Source organism: Haliotis asinina, chromosome 7, assembly GCF_037392515.1.
Source record: "Haliotis asinina isolate JCU_RB_2024 chromosome 7, JCU_Hal_asi_v2, whole genome shotgun sequence".
Classification (NCBI taxonomy): Eukaryota; Metazoa; Mollusca; class Gastropoda; order Lepetellida; family Haliotidae; genus Haliotis; species Haliotis asinina.
The window spans coordinates 38,346,295-38,361,695 of NC_090286.1; the positions used below are offsets into that span (position 1 = coordinate 38,346,295).

A 15,401-nucleotide genomic window follows, 5' to 3' on the forward strand; every position below is an offset into this window, starting at 1 on the left:
ACCTGTTAATCCATACTGCTGATACGCTATTATTCCAGGGCTGTGGATTAGCCCAGTGGTTACAGCGTCCACTAATTACACTGAGCAGCTGGGTTCGATTCCCCACATGGATACAATATCTGAAGCACAATTATGGTGTCCCTCGTCGCGATATTGCTGGTATATTGCTAAAAGCGACACAAAACCATACTCACTCACTCACTCACTTACTTACTCGCTATTATTCCTCTCCCAGTTTTGTAAATAGTAAACCCATTATTTCGATTTCTCTTTCTCAGAATGCCTAGGTTTAATTACACTGAGGAGAAATGTTATGGATACCTTTGGCAGCATTGAAGTATACCCGTATGCCCAGAAGAATAGAATCGATATATTTATGTAATATGCCATTTTCAGAGTTTCGCGTGATCAGGCATTGAAAAACATTATACATGTGTCACGTTGTAAAACCCTCTGATCAGGAATCTACAGAGCATGTCTATATGTACTGGCTAGGCTATTAACCCGCATAATAATGTGAGACAGAGTCAAACAGCGTATTCTACATACCCTGCAAACTGTCGGTGATTCTTGTCTTATGTTTCCATTACTTATATTCATTAATCTCGTTGTTGTGGGAGACAGCCCGTAACAATTCAACGTTGGGGGCGGTAGAGTGGATTCGGCGTTGGGGGCGGTAGAGTGGCCTTGTGGTTAAAGCGTTAAGCTCGTCACGCCAAAGGCCAAAGTTCAATCACTCATAAGGGTACAGCCCATTTCTGGTGTCCCACGCCGTGGTATGGATGGAGTATTGCTAAAGCTCCTCTCACTCACTTTTTCATGACATTCATTGCACTGTTTCCCTATAACATTCTACCTGTCCGGAACTGGTGATAACATTCAAGAGGACAATATGAAATATAACGTCGGTGCAAAAGAATACCCAGTTTTGATGACCTCACATATGCAATCTGTTTGATGTAGGCGGCAAAAAAAGGTCATATGAATGGACTGCTGAAAGTCAGTGCTGACACCCGATGTTTGCACAAAAAGATTACAAAGGTATGAGAACAAGGAAAACAACCACGATTTTTAAAAAGGCATGCGAAAAATTCTGTACTTGCCTCAATCTTTTCGTATATCATTCTCTCTATCTCTTCGGACGGTAGGCTTTTGAGGCACTTTTTGATCACTTTCGTGCTATTCGCTGCACACCCTAATGCAGCTGAAAAAAACTTGAAGTAAAAGTCAGGTCCTCTCCTGTGTCTCGTCAAAGCCCAATGGGCAAAGGGGGAACCGCTTTGTTGAATTACTCCTTGAAACAGACCTGCAAGAAGGTAAAGGAAAAATGGTGGAATATTATTATGAGTAAATATGACGCATTTACAGACGTCAGAAAGTATAAGATGGAAACGTTGTGGAGCAGATATACTGAAGAACTACTATAACATGCATCATCCAATTGTTTTACTGAACAACATCAGTAAAATCTTAATGGCATAGACAATACGTTTACAATTTAGATCAATTTCTGGTCAAATGAAATTACTTCAATAATTCATAAGGACAGTGTACAAGCATCCCAATTCAACACCAATTTATGCTCACTCAGATACAGGCTACACTGTATTCCGAAACATATATTTCATAGGAATCATTTAGTTAAAGTGACCTTCAGGTTAGATATGTTGACTACGATGGTTTTCAGAATCACGTCAGTGTACCTCTCGCTAAAGGAGAAAACATCAGTAGACCGACGCTGCAGCCTCCGGCACTGTGACCATCTATAGTAATGCGCTCTGGATCGCCACCAAACGCAGCTATATTTCCCTTTATCCACTTTAAAGCTTGTATTTGATCAAGCATTCCAAAATTCCCTGGTATTTCAGAATCCGCAGCAGACAGGAAACCTTCATAGCAAAATTGGAAGTACAAGTCAAATGTTCATAATATGTTAATATTTCATAAACACAGACACACAGACACACAGACACACACATACGAACACCTAGACACATATATCTTATACTTGGCGTATATTAATTATCAATTAAGGATATATATTATATTTAATAAGGACAGAAATTTTCTCCTTTGGATGTTGCAGATGTATCACTAGTACTGCATTGCATAATTGGAACAAGGTCCTTGGGTGCTCATTCGGCGTCAAGAAATAAACGGTAACGTGCTGTGACGACTAGGGTCGGTAAATGAAGACGTATGCTGATGCTAATAATACTCATATAATTCATATAATTATATTGACGTATGCATGTGTATGTACAAGAATGAATTGTGTCCATTTGTAACTTCTACAAACCAAGGAACATGCGTCTCCTATGAATAGGTGAATACGTGGACTATATAGCTGTTTACTTAGATCATCAGATATATACACGAGTGTGTGTGTGTGTGTATGTCTCTCTCTCTCTCTCTCTCTCTCTCTCTGTGTGTGTGTGTGTGTGTGTGTGTGTGTGTGTGTGTGTGTGTGTGTGTGTGTGTGTGTGTGTGTGTAAGGGATAGAAATAAAGGAATACGGAGAAATTGAAGTTTTCATCACCAGCTTAGAATAGAACTGTGGACGGAACTCTGAGAGTAGATAAAGGAACAGTGCCATGAAGTGGTGTTCCCTTGTTTGTCTCCCTCATTTTTTATTAAAAGTAAAACCAATTTCATAGTATATCTTGACCATACAGTCAAGAAAGAAGGATTAAGTAAGGCACCTTGCCAAGGTCAACCTCTGATAAAATAAATGCTGAACGAAAAACACTTCCCCACATATTTGTCCTAAGGCAAACATTAGAAGGGAGGCCACCTGACCAAACCAGCACATGTGACATTGCTAATTCAACCCTGCAATCTACATCTGGATCCTATAGCGTAGTTTGTACGTATCAACACTTGGTAATTGGGGAATGTGAAACATTCGACGTTGTCTTGACAACACGGTAAACACATTCCGAGACGGTTTGAAGAATAAACAATTGAGGTCATCAGGGTACTAAGACAATCATACCCTTTGTTATCATTTCAATTTGTTTAAATTGAAACAAACGTTCACAGGCGTGTTTTTGAGTAAACGTGTGAATGGCATTTCTCGTCCAGGATTGCGTACCTGCATATTCACCATTCACATATCCATTTGATCGCAAAAATGCTAAATCATGTTTTTGTATACCAAAACTGTGTACAGTGTGTTGTCATGAACAATGACATTTCTGACAAATGTTTTGGGATTCGTTTTACATTCTGCTGTAAAACCAGGGCAATGTTGACAAGAACAGGCTAGATATTCTCGAAACATTCGTAGCCTTCGTAGAGCTACGACATTCGTAAGCCTATGATTAAACTATAGAGTTACGACATGTCGCAATGCTTTATGGATCATGACCCAGGATACTGTCCTGGGGCGTCCACAGAACGTTCGTAGAACTACGCCATTCGTAATCCCATGATAAACTATATTCTTAGGATTGCTCGTAACACTAGGAACGCTTTGTGAGACACCTCGTTCATTCCAAAAACCCATGTCCTACACACAATGACGCTTTGTCAATATATGCGTCTCGTGAACAAATCCAATTTTCTTTGATAATGTGAAAATAAATTACATTGGACAAAGGATCCCGACCTATGACCAATGAAGGTTGAACATTTACCGAGTGGTCCCAGTCTGTAGTTTATCGTGACGACGATGACTTCATGTGTGGCCAACGGTGCACCGTCTAGCATTGACCCCATGCCGGTCTGGTAGGACCCTCCGTGGATGTACACCATGGTAGGGTAGGGCTTCCTGTTCTTCTGGTGGTGGCTGTGCTGTAAGAGAAAGGAATGTCACGTCAGAAATTGACACATCCGTTGTAAATTAAACAGGTGGTTTTTAAAGGTCCTGTTCGCATTCGTTCTTGAGCCACCGCTGCATGAAATGAAATCAAAATATGTTAGACAGGTGTCTCCATACAAATCAGTTTCAGACATGTTTCAAATTCTCAAGGACCTTTCGTTGAACGTATCTGATAAAATGCTTCATACTGAACTATGCAAAAAGTAAACAGGTAGTTTTATAGGTCCTGTTCGCATGGAGCCACCGCTGTGTGAAGTGAAATCAAAATAAGTTAGACAGGTTCCTCCATACAAATCAGTTTCAGATATGTTTCAAATTCTCACGGACCTTTCGTTGAAGGTAGTAAAAATACTTCATATTGAACTAACAGTAAAAGCTACGAAATTCATTTGAATAATCAAAAGAAATTTGTACTTAAAGCAAAATCCATTGTGCGATTACATTTCTATCATAAACATGCATCATTCTAAAACATGCCTGATACCATAAATTCCGGAAAAGATGAATGGAGTGCAACCTGCCTTGCCACGGATCACCCCCAGGTTGCGTACCCTTTCACTTAAGAAGAGTTAATGTTCAAATCATCTCTATTATTCCCTGTTGGCGATGGTGTTGTAGCCTGGTGGTTAAATTGTTCGCACGTCACGCCGAAGACCTGGGTTTGATTCCATACTTGGGAACCTGTGAAGGTCATGTATGGTGTATCCCGAAGTGGTAATGTTGCAATATTGCTTAAAATGGCGAAGAACTAAACCCAGTCTCTTCTGGTTGAATTTAAGCTGTATATTTTAGAATTAAAATGTCTAATGATTCTGAAAAAGTCTCTCAATCAAAAACAATGTATTTGTAAGTAGTCGTGCCGTCCTTTATGTCAAAATGCAGATAACGACAAATAGAACAGTTTGTCAACGAATTATTTGGCGATGACACTTTAAACATAGACAGAGAATATTGACACAAAGTCAGGGCTTTTCATAATATGGGTTCATCAATTTAAGAAGCAAATACAATACTTTAACTGACAAATACCTAGGGCGTACCGGCCAACATGTAGATTCAAACAATACAGTACGGATTTAGAAGTAATCCTAAAATAGGTACTTATACGTCTTGAAGGGCGAGGGGTTGATTTCCAGTTTAGTGACAAAAATAATATCTCGCCTCTGATCCGTGTTAGAGGGATTACCTAACTCGGCTGAGAGTTTAATGTTACAGTGCAGGTCTTGTACGAGTACGTCTAGTTGTCAGGATGCTCGTATATCATCTTACGCGCTTTAATCCATTTGGAGACACAACATCTTATTATAGGCGGATTTGTCAGGTGCCATCGTGATAGGATAATCCAAGCAAATGGTAATGTTTCTCACCATAGTGTGTGATAGAAAATTTGCATAAATATGTCAAAGAACCTACAACCAGAGAAGTTTGGTTCAACAAATGACATTGGCAGATATTGTACTCTACATGTCATTTTGTTTTGTCATGCACGTTTTCACATAATTTGATATGTGTATAGTATTCGTATCATGTGAAGCGAGGGAACGGCTGGTACTTGGGGCCCATTTGAACTAATGTATTTCCTAATCAAAGTAATGATACTAAAACTAGGTTATACGTCTGTGTATGTTGTTAAGGATATGGTGTTGCACAACAAACGAATAGTATTAGTTTCATATGGGGCAAAACGTTTGTTTGTCTGAACATTAGTATTTGAAACAAATCACAAAAAATAAGTATGTTCTTCCTCGTTCTCCTTGCAAACATATTTTGAAAAGTTATGAAATCTTTTTCTAATACTTTTCGTTTGTCATTCCACGGTCACCTAATTTGCTCTACTCAAATATGAAGTCTGGTCGTAGTAAATATTTAGGTCTCAGAAAAAACATACAATACACAATTTTTAGAAATCGTAAATTGTCCTTTTCGGACACTAAAAGCAGACTGAGCGTTTAACTCATTAAATCGATAGCCAAGTTTCTTTATCGTGTCAGTCTGGTTCCTTCAGAGAAGCAGATATTGAGAATATACTAATCTAATTTAAAACATTCAGCTTTAGTGTAGGTTTATTTACTTATCTCGCACATTGTGTACACGTTGCAAAGTCGTATCTCACGGATGAGTCAAATGTTTTTTAATAAATCAAACAGAAGATTCAAATTTTCGGAAATCAGTTGATTACATACATGGAAAGTGTTTTACGCTACTTTGCCTTTTATCGTGTCAGAACCTTTACAGAACTCACTTTGCGATAAGCTACCAACATTCTGACATTCATGATTTTACGATATTGTTATCTTTGAAGGCAAGTCGGTGGCATTATCTAACCATTCTCTACACGACACCGGGTCGGTTCTGCCACCGCCAAGATACGGAATGGCATGGCTTAGATTTATGATTATTCGAATAACCATTATAATTCTTGATTGTGCCGTAATCTTGAAGAAAATGTCAACGGAATAAGACAAAATGTTCCTCATTTCAGTACAAGCAGCGGTATCTGATATGTTCAAGTCAGACACAGTAAAGTATGATTCGAAGTGAAGGAAGCTTTAAACTTTTTTTGCAAACATGCCAACCATCACAGATGCTAATGGTCCAAATTTCATCACATGTAATGCATGTATTGTATTATTTCAATGCGTAAACAACCTAATTCATACCTCAGGTGAGCCCAGGGAGTTGGAGGTGCTTATATCTGTTCTATTTTCCTGCTTATATGCAAATATATATAGTCGGGCTTTACAAGGTGGCGTCACACTCCCGTTCATGCGTCATACTGTCTTCAGATCTTAACTGTTTTATTTATTTTGTTCTTCTCAACTTGATCAAAATTGGCTGTTAAAGTTCGAGTGTTCAATGAGCAGTGTGGACGCCCCATGGATTTTATAGCAGTGTTATTTGATGACGACGGACAACCATCTGAGAAACATGTTAACATTTAACGGTTAAGACATCGCGATTATGTTGTTCTAGTAACTAGCAAGTAGGTGCATTCTTTTGTATTAGAAAACATATTGAATTTGTATTAAACCTCCTGTTTCCGTAAATCTGTCATCAAACAGATGTTAAATGCAATTAATGCGTGTATGATTTTTTGGAAGCCCAGATCAGCAAGATCGTGCCAACAGACACATTCTCCCATCATGTTCGCACCAGGAATATACCCTGCCATGCTGTCTCAATATCCCGCCAAGCTCAAACCCTATACAAATACTTTAATCCTGTTTGAGAGTGATATGCGCCTGGCTACATTTAAAGACCTATTGGAAGTACTAGAAGCACGAATTTAACGTTGCGTGAAATTCATGTCTTTGAAAGGTGTGAAAGGATAAAGAGTACAAATTTAATGTTATCAGATCACTGAATCATTCAATGGACACCAGATACCTTGTTAGTCTAAATGGCTGGGTAAGCAGAGACGATATATATAAATAAATATATATATTTCTCTTTGTCGCAATTACCGTTTCCAATTGGCACCCGTGTTTAAGTTCACAGATATTCCTCCCTAACATCTCAAAAAGTGCATTACTATCTGATTCCACTCCCCTATTATTTGTTTGGATGTAGGGGTGGTGGGGGAGCCAAGTGCTTAAAGCGTTAGTTCCTTACGCCTAAGACCCGGGTTCGATTCCCTACACAGGTATAATGAGTAAAGCCTATTCACGGTGTCCCCTGGCGTGATATTGCTGGAACATTGCTGGAATATTGCAAAAGGCGGCATAAACCATACTCACTGACTGTTTGGATTTAAGCTTTATGCCTTTTGAGTGAATATGATTGAAAGCCGCTTTTGTCCTCTCACTGAGAACTCCAACGCCAGTCTTGTGGTTGAACAAGAAAAGAACACATTCAGATCGAATATGCAATTTGAACCCACCCCAGGCAACTGGCCCAGCAGTTTTATCCTTTTGATTTAAATGTCTTGGAACACATTCACCGTCTACACTGAAACGCGGTAGCATATTTTCGAGATTCAAAATTTGCACATGGTACTATAATTAATACCATCATTAGTTGGTACCAAGATGACAAAATATCTGGGAAATAGAATTATTGTGATAGAAATCATTTGTTTCTATAAAGTAATATATAAATAAGAGAAAACAAGTACTGTTACAGGAAGATATTTGAGACACGTATGTATTCGAGATGACTAAAATCATATAATGATATCAAGTTCGTTGATTGACAAGGACATGGTGTCTATTTATCAAAATTCACTATTAAATGAAAATGCGATTTTTATAGACAACATGTCGAACAACAGAAGAAAAACAGTAACTGACTGTGTGTATGTTGGTTACACAAAACGTTGTCACCTAATCTGTCATATCGGTAGATGTCTGTATAAGCATACTGGCGTGCCGACTAGTTCAAGAGTATTCCATATCCAAATATTTTAGACGCTGTATAACATAGAAATATAGGAATACCCAATCTTGACTATCAAAAGAAACATTTCCGTTCGGTACAAACGGAAAAATAGCTGTGACAAATGTATGGATGGATAACTGAAAATCAGTGATGACACCAGGTGTTCGCGACTGGTATGTGGTGACTACCGGCAGCATCCGCCATTCACAAAACTTGCCTAAAAATGGAAGTATATTTTGACTGGCGCTCTGCAGTTATTCGAATGAACCATGATACGTAACTATTGCATTGAAAAAAATATCACACACATGTCTGTAAAACTTCTTAATTACCTGAATATTGCACATTCCAGACATGCACGTACGACACCAAAGAATTAATTTCTGGGACTACACATGTCGTTTGCACGCTGCAGTGAAATATAATACGGAAGTATACCTTGAAACTCGCAGGAAAACATTGCAAAAACATGTGTAGTTCCAAATCAATTTCAGGAATGGGGCACGTGGACACAGTGATATGTGAAAGCCCATATTGTACAGGCACTTGTGAAAACAGGAGTTTAGATTCAACCGGAGGCTATGTAGAAGCGAGAATGTGGAACATGCATACTCAGTGTGGTTGAGTTACAATCTTCGTGGCTTATGGTTTAACTTCATAATCAAACAATAGCAGCAAACAATAGAAGATATGCTCTCTTAACAAAAATTGATCAAGACAATGGTGTCAAAATATATCGTGGCATGTCCTAAAGCCCATTACAGTATGACGCTCCATTGTGTTCTTTTTATGTATTCGGAACAGGATATTCACATTTACAGACTGAAGACCTTTGTAAGTATCATAACGCCAGTTTGTCTGTCTTAAATAAAGTAAATGCATGTGCAATATATTATACGTATCAAATGAGATTTCATAAGTCTCTAATTCACGCATTGGACTAAATGACTAATCCAGTACACACAAATTATTATAGTGGGCATTTTTTAAAAACCATTAATGTTTATTTCATAAAATCCAATTCTTTTTTTCAGCTTTAATCTCAGAGAAATTATATATAAATCTAATTAAACACAGTCAACAATTATGTCGATTGAAGCGAATGGTAGTTATATATCACAGCAGAAGCGACAAACCTTTTCCGCGTCCATAAGAAATCGATGTTTAAAACAGAGTCGATTGTACAATTGTGACTATATCATGGATTTATATTTGTTTCGACAGTATTGCAGATCTATGATGTTGCCTGAACATTTTGAAATTCATCGAGAGAAGATTATTCCATCGAAGAAGAAGAAGAAGAAGAATGTGTATTCATCTGGACTGATGTGAAACAAAGTTTTGACATGCTGGCAGTTGCACTCCATGAACAACCTAGAAAAGATCAAGACTGTTTCGTTTCATTGACACATTCCCCCACAGATCAGACACCCATGTCGAGTGACTGCACACGTGTTCAGCAGCGCAGTTTCAACTCTGTGCATATTAACAACAAACATAACACGTGTGTTTATATCAACAATGATATACAAAGTGTGACACTTACACATGCTCACGGAAGACCCCGGATGGAAACCGTGCCCTGTTGCATTCGGGTAAATATCATCGGAAATATTACCATAAACACTCGAAAAGTGTGCGTATACATAACACATTAGGAGGGGTAGAAACGTTCTTGTAAAGATGTAGGATAGGACGGGATAAAGGATATTAAAAATCAAATATTCTCTTGTTTCGGAAAACAGCAAGATGGGATGGAGTTAAGTTTAGGAATACACCGGCATTTACATATGTTGAAATGTCTGTCAATAAAGGACGCCATATGATATCAATGTTGAGGAATTCGGTTTAAATGTCATCGGAAATAGCACATAAACACCTGCCAATGATGCTTATCCTGTTTCGGCGATCCAAGATGAGGCAATATTAGATGGTTTGGGGAAAAAAACGTATTACGTCATTTTTCCTTCTTGTGGGAAAACTTCAGCAAAGAGACCTTGTGCGTTTTGCGTTTACTTTAATCATAACATGTTAGTCTACGGCAACGTTTGAATCAAATATGGTATTCTTCCATTGTTGTGTGGCATTGCTTCCATTTCACACGGAAACAATATACCACCGTCCGTTTGTAATGCAGTTCGGTTTTTTTAATGCACATGAAAATTCATGACATGCTTGACATTACTACCTAAATAACTCAAACGTACATCTAATGTATACCAGTATGACACCAGGACTAAATACCATGCTACCTTATTTTGAGTCTTTCTTTAAACTAAGTTTCGCGGTCATAACGATATATCGACTAAACGGCTTTTAGCAATATTCCTGCAAAACCCCGGCAGGAATCGAACCGGGGTCTTCGGCGTGACCCCGTTTTAACGCTTTAACCAATACGCTATTCCACCTCCACTCGAGTTAATGAGGTTTTGTGGTATTTACAAATGGTTTGGTTCCGTATATTCGCAATATGCGTGAAGACTCTTTCCGGTGTTCCCCGGTATTGCTGAAGTATTACAAAAGTCGGCTAGACCGCTAGAAATCCGAGGTTTGGTTCTTTGTATGAACACAAAGTGGCATGTTGTTACGGGGACTTCATGTCGTTCCTAAAACGTCTATTGGCCATATAACACATAACTAAGAACATAAACTAGTCATGATCATCTTACGTGAGTAACATATTTTCTTCACCTGTATAATACAAAAGCGATATAGTATTATACTTGTGTTCACATACCTCCCGTGTGCAAATAATAGTCTTCACATTACCGAGAGTGAGTGAGTGAGTGAGTTTAGTTTTACGCCGCACTCAGCAATATTACAGCTATATGGCGGCGGTCTGTAAATAATCGAGCCTGGACCAGACAATCCAGTGATCAACAACATGAGCATCGATCTGCGCAATTGGGAACCGATGACACGCGTCAACCAAGTCAGCGAGCCTGACCACCCGATCCCGTTAGTCGCCTCTTACGACAAGCTGAGTCGCCTTTTATGGCAAGCATGGGTTGCTGAAGGCCTATTCTACCCCGGGACCTTCACGGGTCACATTACCGAGACTATACTCCACTGCCGTTGATATGGCCTCATAACAAATATTTTCTTTCAAAAGAAATAATATTTCCAGAGGGTATTACTTTATTCGCGGAAATATAAATAGTTATCACAACAACCCTGCATGGTGTGTTAATCTTTGAATGTTATAGCGTTTCCCTCTCGTTACAAAGTATTATGTAAGCACTCACTGCTCTTGAATCAAAATCAAAACCGTCGCATTCGATTGCAAAACGGCAGGAAATATTCAGCGTCTGAAATTGACATCTATTTCCTTGAGATACAAACACACAAGTCAATATATACCAGATTTCTCACACTTTGAAATAAATACAGAATGGCCTTTCATCGGGGAACACCCCCCATGCGGTAGCCAGATTTAGAAAACACCAGGCCCTGTGTAGGATCCGGTGGCACGAGAAATGGTACAGATATATACTGTATGTTTGTAGTATGTGTGAAATGCACATTGTTTTAATTACGCCAATAGCTTTCTGATGACTGCTGATTGCTCACGTGTTGGGAATACTGCCGTCTTTGATAGACTAAAGCTGAAGTCACACTCAAATGGAACATGCGGTCTGCATGCGGGATTCTACTTCCCAGGCTATTCAGCTATTTACTGAAGAATGAAATGCGTATATATGTGTGTTTAATACCAGTGCATGTGAATAAATAATACGTGTGAAGGCCACACTCATTGAACACTTTTTAATACACAAAACCGGTGGCATTCTCAGTCCGGTGTCAGTCCACATGAAGTAATACTAACCTTAAACTTTTCATATCGAATATCAGAATATTTGTATCTTTAAATTTTCATAACGCAGACATTTAACAGTCAGTCAATGCTCTAATGTGTTCTTTGGTAAAGTTGAAGATTTCATGTTAAAAATGGTGTAAAACAAAATTCACATATTTTGTTTCAAGTAATGGCAGATTACTGATTTAAGCTTCGGGGCTTTAAAGAAGTTGTTATCCATAGAACTTTGGTTTCCTACATAAAGGGATGCTTAAATTGTTTCTCGAAATTTAAAAAGTATAAGAAATGCTAATAATTAGTGATGATCGTACGATAATAATGAAAGAACTGGTATATATTTCAACCGGAAGTGCAGTTTGACAGCAGAGGTTTATGACCTCCAGAGACATTGCAGGACAATGTGGGTGTGATGGGAAAATTCGAAGTTTGCATTTTGCGACCAGCAGTGCATACTACATATATTAAAAACATGCATTCACTTGATGAGAATTACTGCTCATTGGTCGCATAGTGGCGATTTCAGGGAGTCAGTCCAATTCCTCTTACAGCCCACAAGTACAGCCAACGTTGCCTGAGGCCTAAGTCGTTGACGCACACTTTCCACCTGTCATGTCACAGACGGGTTCAGTGATGAGGGTGGGGACGTTCTAGGGTAATTACTGGTCAGGCTCGTTACTGGTGACGAGCATTGGCGATGCTCCTGGAACACGTCGACCAACACGCCTCGCCAACGGGACATAGGGGACCAGAGAGTTGTCCAAGAGTTTCACGCCGAACTCGGCAATTGTCCGGTCTGTAACCAATCGTGTCTGGGCCAGACAATCCGGAGATCAAGAGCATGAGCAGCGATCTGCGCAATAGGGAACAGATGATATGTGTCAACCAAGTCAGCAAGCCTGACCACTCGATCCCGTTAGTCGCCTCTTACGATAAGCATATGGGTTACTGAAGATCAATATTCTAAACCGGACCTTCACGTGTGCTTCGCCATATGAAGTTACTTTCGCTCAGTAATGATGACGCAGGTCTCCGCCATAACTACCCCTGAAGATCCGGATTAGAACTGGCCATCAGCTACCCATATTTGTCGTAAGAAGGGACTATCATGATCGAGTGGTCAACCTTGCTGACCTGTTTTGACACGTCATTGTGTTCCATTTGCGTAGAACGATGATCGCGATGTTGATCACTGGATTGTCTGGTGCAGAGCCCATTATTTACAGACCGCTATATAACTGGAATATTGCTGAGTGCGGCGTTTAGAACAAACCAACCAACTCTACCATAAACCATCCATTGCCAAATATGCCATGAGGTTTCAGGCTTAACGTTCATCATAACAAGAAAGTGCAAACTGAATAGGGGGACACGTGACTAGCGACGATTACCCTAGTTTCAACGTTAAGTACGCCACTGACGTCTGTTTGCAATATGAAGATCTGCATGTGGAGGCACAACATGTTTTTGTCACGAATGGCAATGAGTTGCAAGTACACAGTTTCTCCAGTAGACCGATGAACGTTTGCATCAATTTGATTCGCCGTTTGAGCTCGATCGAGCATGTAGAAAGCCTGGTTTCGGGTCGATCGAACATGTACTTTTCTCGTTGACCTGGGATGCCTGCTGGGTCGATCGTCGTGGTTTTGGCCTGTTGGTACATGCTCCATAATATGCTAAGAACAGACTGTAATCCACTGTACGTTATGGGTACTGCCTTGGATGACTTCATCCAGATTTCAACATCCCAATGGCCCTGGGACGTTTCGATTGCTTCAAGCATATGTTTCAAGCATATTCATTCACAATAATGAATGGAATATGGTCAGTTACAGCTATATGTTTAGCAAATTCAATGAAATGGACAGAAATAATTAGCTTAATTGAATATGACAAACGCTGGAATGAAACACGGCCCTGGTATGTTCACGCCAGTACGTGCGACACGTGCAAACTATTGGATGTGTTTTGGTGTTTTACAAACATGAACGTTCTTGCATATGATGTCAGTCAACACTTATATTTGTTCTCATACTTGGCATCAACATCCATGTTTCATGATATATGTCATAGACTTCCATGTGATACGATAACTTGGACATCCTTTTAACGTTTTAACCATTAAGACAAAGAGACACTGAGTTATTCATTTAGAATTCTGTTTTTGCATTCTTGCGTTTTATTATGGATTTGGCTCAAATCACAACCATTTGAATAGGGTGCAGTTGGGGTATACAAAATAACTCCCTTCTGTCGAACTTTCTTCAATAAATGAATTCCATGTATAAAAGTGATTTTCATTCAATCATTAAATAACCAGTGCATAACTAATGTGTTCACGTTTGCCTTACTACAACACAAGGGTGAAACAAGGGACAAAGGCTCCATGGCCTCATGGAATTATACATCAGGAGATTCTACTGTAAGCTGACCGGTATACACCGGTGATAATATTGGTGTGGGTCCATCATGTGTGTGGGTCGGTTGTTTTAACCGAGTCAACAGAAATATACATTGTTAAGAACTTGATTGCGATCTCGTTGTTTATATTCATAATGTTGTTTGTTGAAACAAATGATCACGTACTGCTACAATTTGTCAGTCCTTGTTTGTGCACAGGGTTGGTATGTGTTTGCCTGTAACCTGCCCCTGGTCTCTGTAGGTCCAGTATCGTGTTTCTGCATGCTGAATATCATTTAATGGATACTAGGCTGTCTCACAGTCCCTGAGCCATATTATTTTCCCATAGCTCTCCTAGTCCGTCGTACAAACCTTGAAGCAAATATTTCCAAGAAAGCGCACGCAAGTCTAGAAAATGTGACAAGTCTCCATTTGCCAAGTTTCAGGAAGAAAGTCTCAGTCTCCATTTCATTATATTATTTTTTAATATGAAGTTGTTTTCAGTAGAATATGTTCATTTCAGAGACTAGTTGTTAGTCTATAGTTCTCCCTGCAATGTTAAGCCCTAAATGTCACAAGTCTAGATTTCCCCCGATGCTGAAACCCTGGTCTCCCTCGTGCTCCTTTTCAGTTTAACTTGGTTTATATTTTACAATCAAAATCATATTTATTCAGAGACTATGCGTCAGTTTAAATGGATACATGTACTGACAGTTTGTATCTTACTGTTCAGTGTCAACGTACATATGAGGGTATGGCATCTCTTGCCGTTATCTGTTTTTGTTTCTCATCAACACGAAACTACACATTTTTACAAACATGATTAATGTTTTGCTAACGTTTAATAAAATGTAAAGTATTTGATGGAAAGTAAACAGGTTTTTGGTCAAAATATATTCTACCTTTAGAAATTAAAAATTGCTAGGTTGTTTAGTTGACTGGTTGGTTAGTGAGTTGTTTAACTGGTTGGTGAGTTGGTTGGTGAAT

At 39.1% G+C, this 15,401-nt stretch overlaps 1 protein-coding gene across 2 annotated transcripts in view; it reads right to left on the minus strand.

Annotated features, from left to right (window-relative positions):
- The window catches only part of LOC137291372 (pyrethroid hydrolase Ces2e-like), a 93,080-nt gene that overhangs the window by 16,239 nt on the left and 61,440 nt on the right, over positions 1 to 15,401 (minus strand). For both annotated transcript variants that reach the window (XM_067822690.1, XM_067822689.1), the window contains exons 3-5: positions 3,639 to 3,795; positions 1,704 to 1,889; positions 1,104 to 1,306 (exon numbers count right to left, since the gene is read on the minus strand). In XM_067822690.1, coding sequence (XP_067678791.1) covers positions 1,104 to 1,306; positions 1,704 to 1,889; positions 3,639 to 3,795 — 546 coding nt within the window. The remainder of the gene's footprint in view (positions 1 to 1,103; positions 1,307 to 1,703; positions 1,890 to 3,638; positions 3,796 to 15,401) is intronic.